At 34.4% G+C, this 14488-nt stretch overlaps 1 protein-coding gene across 3 annotated transcripts in view; it reads right to left on the bottom strand.

Annotated features, from left to right (window-relative positions):
* The window catches only part of PHTF2 (putative homeodomain transcription factor 2), a 123630-nt gene that overhangs the window by 20430 nt on the left and 88712 nt on the right, over positions 1-14488 (bottom strand). The window contains exons 8-10 of one of the 3 annotated variants that reach the window (XM_054564135.1): positions 8684-8870; positions 6500-6655; positions 1763-1981 (exon numbers count right to left, since the gene is read on the bottom strand). In XM_054564135.1, the coding sequence (XP_054420110.1) occupies positions 1763-1981; positions 6500-6655; positions 8684-8870 (562 nt within the window). Of the gene's footprint in view, positions 1-1762; positions 1982-6499; positions 6656-8683; positions 8871-14488 lie in introns of those variants that run through there. The other 2 variants (XM_054564137.1, XM_054564136.1) reach the window with 2 other exon arrangements.

The raw sequence follows: 14488 nt of genomic DNA on the forward strand, positions 1-14488 counted from the left end.
AATTCTCACAGTTCTGGAGGATGCAAAGTCTACAGATCAAGGTGTTAACAGATTCAGTGTCTGGTGAGATCTGCCTTCTTTTTGCTATAATCTCACATGTGAAAGGAGCAAGGTAGCTCTCTGGAGCCTCATTAATGATGGCATTAATCCTATTCATGAGAGCGCCACCCTCAATGGCCTAATTGTCCCCCAAAGGCCCCATCTCCAAATACTATCATATTGGGGATTAGGTTTCAACATACATATTTTGGTGGGGACACAAATATTCAGTCCCTAGCATATACCTAACATCATACTGTCTTTTTTTTTTTAAATCCTCACCTGAGGATATTTTTTTCATTTCTTTTTAGAGAGAAGAAGGTAGAGAAGGAGGGAGAAAAACATGTGAGAGAGAAGCACTGACCAGCTGCCTCCTGCATCCACCTGATTTTGGGATTGTACACACCTGGACCAGGAACGCACCTGCAATCTAGGTATGTGCCCTGATTAGGAATCGAACCTGCAACCCTTTGGCTACGGGATGACGCTCCAACTGAGTCATACCAGCCAGGGTCTATACCATACTATCTTAATTACTATACCATTAAAGTAAATATTTATATCTAGTATAGAAAGTCCCTGTAATTCTTCAAAATTGCTTCTACTATTGACACATTTTGTTCTTTAACATGAACTTTTAAATCTAAGTCCAACTGAAAACAGAGACAAACATACTGGTAGAATTTTGATAGAAAAAGCAGTGATAATGTGCCTAAAATTTCATCATTAAATATGTAAGTTTTTAGAAGGTTCTTTGATAGCTTCCGTTGATTAGATTAAGGAAGTTCTCTTCTATCTCTGGTTTTCTAAGAGTATTTTTGATGGTTTTATTATTAGGATTTCATGAGGACTTGGATAAGAAAGAGAAGAAAGTAAGGAAGGGTGAGGATTTTAAATGACCACCAGGTTTCTGGACAAGTGAGTAGATGGATGGAGATGTCATTCATCATGAGTTTAAGTGCCATAAGAAAAACAGATTTATAGGGGAAGATATTGTGGTACTGCTAGGACATTCAAATGAAGGTGTCCCATAGACCTGTGCTGTCCAATATGGTAAACCCTACTCACATGTGGCTACTGAATACATGAAATGAGGCTAGTCTACGTGAGATGTGCTCTAAGTGTTCACAATAGATTTTGAAGACTTAGTATTAAAAAGAAAAAAACCATTTCATTAATACTTTCCATACTAGTTATATGTTGAAGTGATATTTTGAGTACCTTGGGTTAAATAAGATATTAAAATTAATTTCACCTGTTAAAATATTTTTAATGAGGAACCAGAAAATTTTAGATTACACACATGACTCATTGTATTTCTACTGGATAGCATTGCTGTAGGCATTTGAAGATAAAAATCTGATATTCATAAAATACACCTTTGTGAATCCTAGCTTAGGCCACAGGTGTAGGTAAATCTGATCATGAAGTATGCTGAGTGAGAAAAAGATGACTGCATCTAAAACACAATTGGACTTACAAAACTCCATTTACCAACAGCTTTTCAGGAACATATGTTTGCAAGGTGAAAACACAACTATAACATAAATACAAATATTCTATGTTCCAATGAAGCCCGACTACAGCTCACAGTTTAAAAAAAAAAATTATAGGACTATTATTTTAATTGAATGTAAGCTTTTTCTTTACTTCTATAAAATCTGTACATATATTCCAAGGAGCTGGACAAATAGTCCCACATAATCCAACACTGTAAACCAACCTGGTGAAAAGGATCATCTCTATATTCTTTTTTCACACATGGATTAATATGAGGATTTTCCATATCTGTCTCACTGGTACAAGATGATCGGCATTCTGCACAATGTAACAAGTCTTCCCATAACACATCTTCTGTTTCAGATTCTGGCCTTGTGCTCTCAGAATCCTGTCTGGAACTTGAACAGCGAGAGCTGCAACTAGTACCCGATTTAGGGGCATCCTGAAATTAAGATAGTCTTTGACATTAATACAATTTATGTGCCCTTTCCAACTCAAAGGATTCTATTAGAACCATATATTGCTACTTTTTGCTAAAACAACAAATACACTGTCAAGTGACAGTGAAATAGGTAGCAAAACATTAAAAATACAAATTAGTTTTTAAGGAGTAACAAAATTTCCTCATACCAAAATTTATTTCATATTTCAGCTCAAGTGTTATTTTGCATGCAAAGACTGTGCCTTCTCTTAAACTTTACACGAAGTTCAGAATTCAGGTAGGCAAAGGCCTAAACTGATAATGGACTGCACAGTCACCCACTGTAATTGGCGTGTTTAATGGAGTTTTCTTAGTCTTTTTTAGCAACAACAGATTTCATGTATCTACTGTTTTTGTTTCTCAAAGAGCAGGTTCTATAAATTGACATAAATTAACATATAATCTATATCATAAAGATAAATACCAGTTCACATTTTTGAGATACTTTATAAAAGTGAAAAACTAGAAGACACAAGTTAAATAATTTCTAATCAATTTTCTTTTTTCCTAGGAGTTTTTTAATGTACGAAATAAACAGTTTAAAGTAAAATACTAATTTAAAGGAATTAAAAATAACTTGTACTGAATAAAGAATGATTAAAAGCCATCCTTATAGCAAAGTGTGCTGAAATTTTAGATTTGTTCTCAGCTGTCATTAAGATTTGTCCATTCTACCTTTAAACTGTTTTATAATTATTTCTTTTTCTTTCCCATGCTATCACCAGTTATCATTCATACTTTGTTTGCTATGAGAGACTCCTAATTGACCCCCACCTAAAAGGCCTTCCCTCTTTCCAGATTAACCTTCCCGAAGTAGAGCTGTTCTTTCACTCCTCTAACCAAAACCCTTCTGTGGCTTCCTACTGCTGCTCTCCTGGATAAAGTTCAAATCCCTTCACCTAGTACGCTTGTCTTCAAATGGCTACTTTTGGGCTTGTTTTCACTTCTCTGTACCACAGCCTTCTCCTCCAGTGACAGTGGGCTACTCCCTAACCCCTAAACATAGCTTGTTCTTTGCCACTCTGGCCTCTGATTATGTTTCTACCTCTCATTATGAATTCTACTCTCCTTTAAAGCCTACTTAACAAAGTATCAGGAAATCACCATCTCTATCCCTTTCTAGATAGCTTACCTTGTTTCTGAGCCTTAGTTTAGTCATCTATTGATATCAATGGGGAATAAACTACCTACTTTAAAGAAATATTAAACATTAAATGAGCACTCTAGCTTTTAAGACAAACCTGTACAAAGCTGGGGCTAAGCAAATGTTAGTTTAAAGTCTTCTATTTAGAGCTGAACACTTTGTCCTTGAAGTGAGTTATTATTATATTCATTTGACAATAAATTTTGTCTTGCTCCCCAGCACCTACAATATTATCTGTGTTAATTAAATGTTCATGTATTTCACATTCTCAAACGAATTATAACTTTCAAATACACTATATGTACATCAAAAACAGAAACCGTCCTTACCACAGGTAATAAAATATCTTTAATGAGATATATTATTGATAATTAACATAAATATTAGAATGGAGCATCATGTATATTTACTGTGAAAGATTGTTTGTGGGAGGGATGTTTGAGAGAGAAGTAAAATTATTTTGAACCAGCTGAATAAGAAAATGAATAAAGAAATAAAAAGAAAAAAGTTGCAGAAAAAAGCGTAAAAATAAGTTTTTTTTGTTTTTTTACAAAAAACCCCTCCAAAAAGATTTCAGATTCACTGTCATACAGAATACTTGAAGGATAAGCAGTTTTCATCACAACAGTTTTCATAAGATAACAAGGCACAGAATGTATTAAGCAATCAGTAACTGCTGATTTAAAATTTTTGATATTATCAATCACTAATTTCTGATGCAGACTTGCTAATCAAATACATAAATAAGTAACAGATTAAAGGCCCAATGACTGTTGAACCAAAACTAATGGGTGATTTCAGGAATAAGAAAATACCTATAATTCCTTATAAAAGTATTTTGCCAAATACTGATTATGAAGTGGGGCCTTTTATAAATGTATAATGTAAAAATTATTGCCTATAATACCTTACATTTCGAAGAGTATTGTACCTGCAATATTTAGGCGATAAATGGCCACTTAGAATTTCATTACAAACTGCTGAATAAAGACCAAAAATAGGAAATTTTAGAACTAAACAGCTCAAATTAATAGCTCACTTAATTTGCTCTGTTTATTTCAAATCTTTAGACAGCTAATACAGCACATAATGAAATTAAGAGAAGGATTATTTATTTGAAAGGAATAAGCATTTATAACGAGTGCTTTTTGTCAGGCAATTATTCATAATCTTATTTAATCCTAACAATCTGATGCTGCTGCTCTCCTCTCCCCATTATACTTGCAGAAACTGAGATTCAGAGAACTTAAATCATTTTTCCAAAGTCACTATTTATTTAATTCCAAGCCCATAGTTTCTTCATTGTTTTCCATCAAATGTTACTTTTATTAGATGAAAATCTTATCTATAATAGAGAATAAAACTTAAAAGATACTTGTAGAGTTAAAGCAGGACAGAATAGGAAAAAAAAAGACAAATGGTTCTAAGAAGCTATCACAATTTCCAAGGATACCTTCTATATCCCAGATATTCATGTAATTCCATCATCTTCCCAACAGGTGACTGGAAGAAGCCAACCAGATATAGTAGATAGTAGAAAAAGGCAAGAACTCAGTTAGGGGTGGGAGGTGAAGGGTTATGAAAAGGGGGTTGAGTAAAAGGCCACACATTGAACACCACCTCATCCCCAACCCTGTTGGTGCCAAACGCCATGGTAGCCCAGTATAATATCTTGCATTCCCATGGACCAAAGACTTGATTTTTCTTGAAAAATGAAATGCCCCCTAAAAATGTAGATCTATAGATAGTGAGGCTTATACAGTCCTACCCACGCACAAAGTGCTTCCACAAATAATTTATTTGTGCCTCACCCTTAAATAAAAATATCACCAACAATTTGAAGAGTATGGTAATATATATATAAAGATACAAAACAACATTACAGACTTCCTGTCTCAATTTTACTTAAAGGAGGTTTTGTTTTGCTTTATGTAAAATACACTTTGAAGATGGTTTGACTTGAGTCAAATATTTTGGAATGGAATGAAGCTTTTTAAATATTCTAGCCTAAAGTTCCTTACCTTACAGATGAAGAATATGAAGACCAGGTTTTGTTTATGTAATCTTTTATATGATTAAAAAAAGATTTAAAACAGCCAATGCCTACTAGCTAATTATCAGCTTTACTTGAGCATAAAATCTAGAAGCTTTTAAGCAACATATGTATTTAAAAGTTAACATTAGCAGATAACATTCTGCCCTTTAAGAATCTCAGTAGTTCAAAACACAGCTGCAAACCCTCAGAACAGCAACGATTATGGAGTGAGAAAAGTATCTGTAAAGCCAAGCAATTTATTCTATGGAAAAGTGGAGATCTTCTATACAAGGTCCTGAATCCCTTCCAGGAACAAATGACTTCTGTCTGTAGAGTAAGGCTTTGGATTTCACAAGCAGGGTTATCCAGTTTTGGAACAGGGAACAGCAATACACCAGACGATGTGAGTAAAGAGGCAATAGCAGACACCCTGGCATTAGTGTCTGTATAATGACAGCTACTGAGAGAAAAAAAAATAGCTGGTCACCAGAAAAATTAACTAGAGATAAAAACACAGAGAAGAAAGACTATATCAAGAACAAATAACTCTCACTTCTTAAAACCCTCAAAGTATTCACATTCCAGAAGAGCGTACTTGATTTTTTCAAAAGTTTAACCCTAAATCATTAACAAAAAAATGCTAATATAGTCCAAGAAAAGAAAAGGGAATTAATGTGTTTGGAAGCCAGATAATGAAATGTTCTGTCTTTAGAATAAAAACTGAAAATATAATTGAATAAAATTCTTTTCCTATTTAAATAGGTTCAAGAGATATGATAACTTCAAAAGATGTGATAAGTTAGAAAAGAATTTAGAAAAAAACAATCATTAATAAAAAAAGAGTCAAAGATGAAAAAATACTGAATTTAACAGTATGGGCAACTTGATAACTGGTGATAAGAACATAAAGAAAGTCTCTTAGAATAATAACTTTGATATAATCAATATTTATAAAGCCTTTCAAATTGTGGGAAAGACTAACACAGGAGCTCACAGATTATCTCTGCAAGATGGGCTTCTTTAAAAGTAAACAAGAAACTGGATGTATGAGTCTTCAGAGATAATACACAAAATGAGTACAAATACGTGGTTATTTATTTTATGTGCAACACATAAATCTAAAACTGCTATTCTATAAATCCAGATCATGTTACAGTAAGATATTGATACTGATGGGAAATATGTTATTTTAATAATTATATTCAATTGTTGAAACTGTAAATTAGTAACATTCAGAATAATACAGAATATACATACACACACACATACACACACACATATGTAAGGCCAAAGTATATACCTCATTAGGGTAATGTTTCTTATAATGGTGCGACTTCCTATTCCGAAGAATGCTCTCAGAAGGTCTGTCCACATGACGGCGTAATGGGTATCCTGTTTCAGGACCTTCCTCGCTGGAGACTTCATCAGAGACATTGGTTCTTGTCCTTTGGGTATCCTAAAAATGGAAGTACAAAAAGAGGGTTACTGGTAATTTCTAACTTACTTTGTAGTTTTAAAAGTGCAAAATTTATAATAATATATACGAGAGGGAACCCCCAAAAACCGGAACTATGTTGTGGAGGGTGGACCCCTCGTAGTACACGCTTCCCCAGCTAGGTGAGTGGTCTAGGAACCCATCTGTATCAGTGTACCAGCTGGCACTGTTGTCAGAGGCTGCGTTCAAATTCAGTGAATTCTGTGAGTTCTTTCTGAAGACTTTCAGCACATTTGCCCATTTCACGATGGGTGATTTTCAAGTACACCTGCCCACACCACGCTAAGTGTTCAGCAGATTTTGACCAAAAACAGCATGACCCCCGTGCCCCACCCTCCCTATTGACCCAATCTGGCCTGAGAAACTGTTTTTGTTTCCCTGAATGAAAAAAATTCTCATGGGAAATGTTTTGCTGATGTGGAAGAGGTGAAACAAAAAACGGCGTAAGCACTAAAAGGCATCAAAATCAACGAGTTCAAAAACTGTTTTGAGCAGTGGAAAAAAGTCTTGATAGGTGTACTGCATCAAATTGAGAGTACTTTGAAGGTGGCTGAAGTTTAAACGTGTAAGAATACACAATTTTTTTATAAATAAACTCTGTCTTTTTGGATCCTTCCTCATATAGACAGACAGCTTCAAACACCTTAAAAAGCCTCAAAGTGATTGAATATACTACTTGATTTTCTGGGAAAAAAAAACCTTAATCAGTGACTATACTGGTATTTTAATTTTAGGAGTAATTCCACAGCCATTTGTCAAATATTGTTCTATAATGTTTCTGTTCATAAAAGGATTTGAAATAGCTTACAAAATTAAAAAATATATAAAACAGGATAAAAGCAGGACAGAGACCATTTAAAAAAGGTGAGAAATCTGAAATGAATTATACTATTTTTGCAAAATGATAATGTGATTAATTATAAGACCACCACTGATTAAATGATGGCTTATGAAGCAGGAGGAGGTGAATCGTAGTTGAATGTGTGCCTGTATTAGACATTATGTACATATAAATTTGTAAGAGACATCGATCAGAAATTCTGAGGTTGAGAGACTCCAGAATATAAGGGTTACTGACACTTTCATATAGCCTTAGTAGTTAATACATACCTGAAAGTATGTTTGAAAGCTGAATGATTGAAAACTTATTTGTTGAGTGATGATAGTGATGTGAGGCTCATACTATCAGAGCTAAATGTTTCAACAACCTAAAATCAAGTAATGGGCTATATTTCATTGCAGTCCCATGCTATCTACTGGTACTGAACATAAAGGTACTGTCAAGGAGTGACATATACTTTATTCAAAATCAGAGAATCTTCTTTTCTTATTTCTTCAACACAAATGTGCATACTCACATTCTTAAATGTAACAGTTAACATCTTTTAATTTGACCATGTTTTTCTTTTTCTGGAACAGCTTTTAAGTAAGTTGTTTAACAAAAAAATTCAGTGAAACAAAGAAATAGAGATGTTACATTAGGCTTTGTTACAATAAGCTAGGATGTCTTTTTTTATTTTGGAAAAGTAAACAAACAAACAACAAAACAAGTGTGCTGATCCCAAATGTAATAAAAATAGAGAAAATAAGGCAATATTTTCTTATGGAAAACATGAATGGAAAATCAGGTTCCTAGCTCCATTTCTAGAATAATTTAGGTGTTCCATTTAAAACAAATTCTTACACTCATGAATATAGGGCAAGAAAAGGTAAAGTTTAATAAGCATCAACCATGATATTATTAAGTGCTTTAACATTTTGGGAAAATTTGAGTCATTAAGCAATTCAAGAAGGTACTAAGTTATACTGGCAAAAAAGTTTATAAATATTTGTTTGATTTTCAGCTTCATCAGCATGATTTGTTAAGGCTGGTAGAATAAATTCTGGAGAAAATATATAGTTCAAGGGAAACTACTATGTCTTAAGTCATTTCCCATTAACTAATGGAAAACCACATATGCAAACTATTTTTTAAAAAATCACACTTACTTTGTTGGGAATGCTCCTCAGTGTTCCTTTGTTCCAGGCTGTCTCTTCTGGTTGAATAGTTTCACACTGAGGTTCATGGCTTTGTACTCCATCTTCACTGCTTTTAACAGTCTTTTTCCCATCAAGGGATACATACCCATTGTCAGTCTCAGTTGATTTATCAATTGAATTCTTTGTTTTCTTTGATCTAAAAAAGTATTTAGAAGCATGTTATATAGATTTAGCTTATTTTGCATGGGCCACTGATAGAAATTACGATCTAGTGATAATAAAACCTGGTAGTTACTTCTAAGAATTTTAATGGTCACCTCATTTTTACAATAATTTAGAAACATAGTATTGATCATAGAAAATAAACACAAAAATCAGTGTCTTCCTTCAGCTAATTTTATAGGTTCTGAGGTCATACACATAGCAATTCTAAGAGACATGTTTTAACTTACCAAATAATTCTTGGTCAAAATTATCTGGTGTTTGAGCAAAATCTAGGATCAAAATTTTGTGCATTTTACTATGATTACTAATATGTTTTTAAAGTTTTATTTTTTAAAAATCTCAGTAATTACTAGGTTAAGTTGCATTTAGTAGTTTAACTTAGTTTTAATAGTCTCACTTACCCAAATACTTTACCATTAGTATATTTACATAATTATCTGATAAATTTATTTTAATATACAATTAAGACACAGGATCTTTATTACATAAAATATATGGAAGAAGGAAAAATGTTATACAAGTTTCTAAATATTGGAAGAAGTATAAATAAAGAAAACAAAAATAAAGAAGTAAGCTCTTTCACCCACTGAAATACTCTCAAAAAATGTTAGTAATTGTGTAGTGTGTAAATACCTAAAAGGCTACAATTGAGGTTCTTCATCTATAGGAATTAAGTTTTTCTTGATACCTAAGATATGACATAGATAATAATAAACTCGACATTTTTTATTAATAGGCAAATGCTTGAGGAGTCCCTTCAGAGACTCCAGTGCGTGAAAGGATGGCTATCCAAAGGAAATGGTCAGTACTGTAGAAGTATAATGTAAGTCTCACACAAAATTAAAATGTGCTCAATGCAGATTGTCTATCATAGAATGTTATTAAAATTTTATTTAATTATATTTAAATAAATCCCCTCAAATTTTCCCCAGAATATCAGTTTTGCATGAAAGAAAAAATATAACTCATATACTGACTTCATGTGGGTCAAAAACCAAAAGTTTTAAAAAATGTACCAAAAAAGTTATTCTTAACACTACAGTTACTCAGTTTTACTGGAAAATTTTAAAACTGTGCAAGGCCTTAGAAATCCTCTATTCTAAATGCTAATTTTGGAAATAAGGAATCAAAAGTATAAAAAGGTCTAAATTATTTATTTAAGATCACACAGCCAGTTAGAGGCAAAAATGGCACTAGATTACAGACCTTCTGACTATGAGGTTAATTTAATTCTGCACGTTGCCTCCAACCTGCCCTCTCTTTGGAAAACTGCCTGTTAGGATTTCTTGTTAGCACACTCATCAAAGCCTAGAAAGTTTATGTATTATACAAATAGGCCCTTCTCATTCCAGATCTTCTCCTGCAAGGTTACTAAAGGAACAGACAGCCTATACTTCCCTTATGTTCTACAGAGCTCCAACGCTTTCCAGTCATTCAGAACACAAACTCTGCAGAGTTGCCAAGACTTAGAAGCTCAGTCTTCTGACTCTTTTCTTTCTACATAAGAAACATGAAGAGACCAAGGGAAAGAGCAAAAAAACCCCAAAGATCATTTAAGAGTGGCAGAGGGAGGAAGGAAGATGGATTATACTGGAGAGGAGAAAGGGCAAAAACAAACAATAAAAGGTGCAGTGGTAACTTGTGACCTCTGCCTGGGGATGAAAGTGATAGAAACAGTTATCAATTGCTCCCTTTATCCCTCCCTTGAGCATGGAGATGTGGAAAAAGACCAAGGGAGATGAAATTACTTGATATATTAAAAATGTGAGAACTCAAAGACAGAGAAGTTTTCTGAAAAGATATTTACAAAAGAAAAGTTCATGGATATACTGGAAGGAAACATTTAATCAGATAGGATATACAAGAGAGGAAACATAACATACATTTGGGAAGAAAGATGGAAATGTTAGATGTGAAGTGCCTGGGAACATCCTAAGATCAGCAGGCAGTTGAAAACATAGGTCTGCAGGTCAATAGTCAAAGTAGAAAAAGTGGCTGAAAGCTTGCAAATTGAGCCAGAACCCAAGAAGGCAGATGTTAACGGTTCAGTGAAAAGGGATTTGCAGTAGTAATAACTGCTGCTTTAAAGGTGATTACTTCCTTACTATGACAGGATAGACTATTAAGCCAGGGGAAAGAGTACTGGTAGCATCTATTCCATGTGACTGACACCTCTCAGCTATCTCCCACTTTATTCTTTCCTTACCTACCTCCTTCCACCCTTCTCTGGGTTGCTTCTCTCCTCACTCTCTCCTAAGTAAGAGTAACACTATCAGAAGACATGAACTGAAGTTACTAGGCTATAGAAACTATCTGATGCTTCTCATGAACTAAATGCAGATAAGCTGCGAACAATGCGGGAATGAAAAAGAAAATAACACATGTTTAAGTGCCACCCTCAGAATTTACAAAGTAGATCAAAATATAAATCATGCAGCTTGGCAGTGACTGATAATTACGGCAATTACAAGAGTATCATTGGAGTGGGAGAGCAGGGGCAGCCCATTTGAAGACAATTTTAGGGCAGGGTGCCAGGTGAAGCCCAGAAGGGTTGGGAGAGGGGCTATACAAACAGGATTAATTGAATAAGTATATTGAGGACAAGGAAATTGGTTTTTCAGTGATACAGAACAAAAGTATAAATGAAAAGAGAAGGAAAGATGAAATGTACTCTGAGATATTGTATTTGAATTGGAGCTATCACTGCAAATTCATGTGTTATATTGGGTTGGTCAGAAAGTCCTTTTAGATTTTGCTGTAAATAAAAAGACACATTTTTCACTTTCACCAATAACTACTGATTTGGATATTTTGAGTATGTCAGCTATTGCCTGCTATTAATTTCTAGTGGTAGGGGTCAGGGGTGCTCCTAAACATCTTCCAATGCATAAGACAGCCCCACAGCCAAGAATTATTTGGCCAAAATATCAATAGTACTAAAAATCTTTGCAAACCACTTTGGACATGTTCAATGAGTCAACAACACTTTCTCTATATACTGCACAAATCTTTTTTTGCATTTCAGTTGTATTTTTACCTTTATTGAAATAATAAAGCATAATAACCCAAAACTGTTGCCTATTTTTTCTATCTTCAATATTAAAATGGCTGCACAAAAATTCACCAATTTTGATAAGATTTTTTAAATGTACAATGATATGACAGTTGTCACAATACAATCTAACAAAATTGTAAAGGGATAAACATACACACACATTTTCTGGCTCTACCCAATGAAGAAAGCCTGTGGGTAGCAACACCCCAATAGTAATGAGTACATCTGGTGTTCAGATTTTAGTTTCTATATACCACTCCCCTTGAAGAAATGGCTGATTCCAGGGCTGAGGCAGTGGAAGTACAAATTGATCATGAAACATTCTGTTGTGCCAGAAAGTAAGGAAGTCCTCAAAGATTAATAGGGACATGTCAAAAAGACAAAGAAACCACTCAAAAGAGGCTCCGATGGCCAAATTTAGAACACTCTGATCATCAAAATGAATGACAGTTAACAAATTAAATAAAATAGAAATCCATAAGTAAAAAAGCAAGAAAAAGTTATTTCTTAAAGTAGAATGACAATTAATAAATGTAGAAGGAATGATGAACTTAGAAAAATCAACACTTGGTAACCAATATAGTAGTAATTCAGATAAGACTAATGAAAGAAGGTGAAAGGACTGGCCAAAGAACATATGAGGTCTGTCCCAAAAAAGTCCAACCATTGTTAATATTACGAGAACAGTTTGCACGACATCCATGTAACCTGGCAGCCAAGGAGAGTGGGCTAGAATGCACATGCATGAATGACTACTTCACTATACTAGTCAGCGGGGGCACAAGAGGCTATTGAGTGAGCATGTGTACTATGTGGCCATCGCATTCAGGAGGACAGAGCTAGCAGAGCAACGAATCTACATTCAATTTTGTGTTAAGCTTTAACATTCCTCTGTGGAAACTATTCAGATAATTCAGAAGGCCGCAGCTATAGGCAACTGGCGATTGATTGGCAGCCTCATCATGACAACGCACCCACTCATGAATCATGTCTTGTGCAGTTTTTTGGCGAAACATCGAATCGCACAGGTGACTCAGCGCCACTATGGCCGAGATATGATGCCCTGTGATTTCTGGTTTTTCCCAAAACTAAAATCACCTTTGAAATGAAAGAGATTTCAGACTGTCAATGAGATTCAGGAAAATACAACAGGGCAGCTGATGGCGAGTAGGAAACCGTGTGAGGTCCCAAGGTGCCTACTTTGAAGGGGACTGAGGAGTCACTGTCCTATGTGCAATATTCCTCATATCTTGAATCTTCTTCAATAAACATCTTTTTCATAATATCAGGCTTGATACTTTCTGGACACAGACAACAGTGTGGGCAACGGCCAGAAGGAATGGGAAATTGAGGATGGGGGCTGGGTGGAGGAAGGCAAAGGTGGGGAAAATGGGGACATTTGTAATAGTGTCAACAATAAAGAAAAATTACTCCCCCCCCACAAAATAATAAATCAGGCAAGAATCTTCAATCAATGTTGAAACTCGAAGGTAAAGATATGATGAGAAGTGAGTTATTTTTACAATATTTTTGTATCCCCGCACAGGACATTCATTGATTATGAAGAAAAAAATAAATAAATTTACAATGAAGGAATCTGGCAGAGGCAGACACTACCTTAATCAAGGGATTAATGTAAATATCACTAGTAAGGGAGCAAATCCACATCGTTTGCCACCTGACAGGATGCAATGAGAAGAATAAATTATCATTTCTATGACATCCCTGCCCAAAATGCATTAATTTGGGTTTAATCATGAAGAAACATTAAGTAGTGTGCTGCTAAATGTTGAAAAACCAGCTCTCCCGGGCTAAAAAGCTCTTATTTGCAATGTTTCATGACTTCCATGGTGTAAATAATCCCTCAATGGCCAATTCCAAACAACTGATAGCACTAAACATGGAATTGGGAAGAGATACACATACTTAATGCTTACAAGTCACTTGGAACCAGATCCAGAACACCATTGGCACAAACCCAAATTAAGGGATATTCTTAGAAAGTAAATCTCTGAGGTCTTCAAAAACGTAAAAAACACGAAACTTGTTTTAAAAAGTACAAACTGATTTGTACCCTGATTAGGGCATTCTTTGGATGTGAGTATACAGGAAATGCTGAATGCAGAATCCATAGGAGAGCTAAATTCCAATTAGCACAGATAAAGAGGGTCAAAAATTGTGCCCTCTCCAGGTAAAGTTTAGTTTTACCACTGACTGTACAGTACCATTCATACTGCAAATAAGAGCTGAAAGTTAAAACTTCATAGAATATTAAGTTATCAAAAGGAACACAGGTTATCAAAACTCAGATGTTTAAGTAATTCCTCCTATTTCCTTGTTTTAGGAAGTAAAAAAATTAGGGAAACATGGGGGAGTGAGAAAAAAAGGCAGAGACAAATGTATTTGGAAAAATAAATAAATAAATTAAAAAAATAAAATAAAAATACTGTATCAAGAAAAAAATAAATAAATACTGTAAAATTCTACTTACTTTCTAAAGGGAAACTACGTCTATTTAAACGAACTTTAACACG

This window comes from Pteronotus mesoamericanus, unplaced genomic scaffold (assembly GCF_021234165.1).
Source record: "Pteronotus mesoamericanus isolate MK-2021 breed Mesoamerican mustached bat unplaced genomic scaffold, CSHL_Meso_final scaffold_85, whole genome shotgun sequence".
Classification (NCBI taxonomy): Eukaryota; Metazoa; Chordata; class Mammalia; order Chiroptera; family Mormoopidae; genus Pteronotus; species Pteronotus mesoamericanus.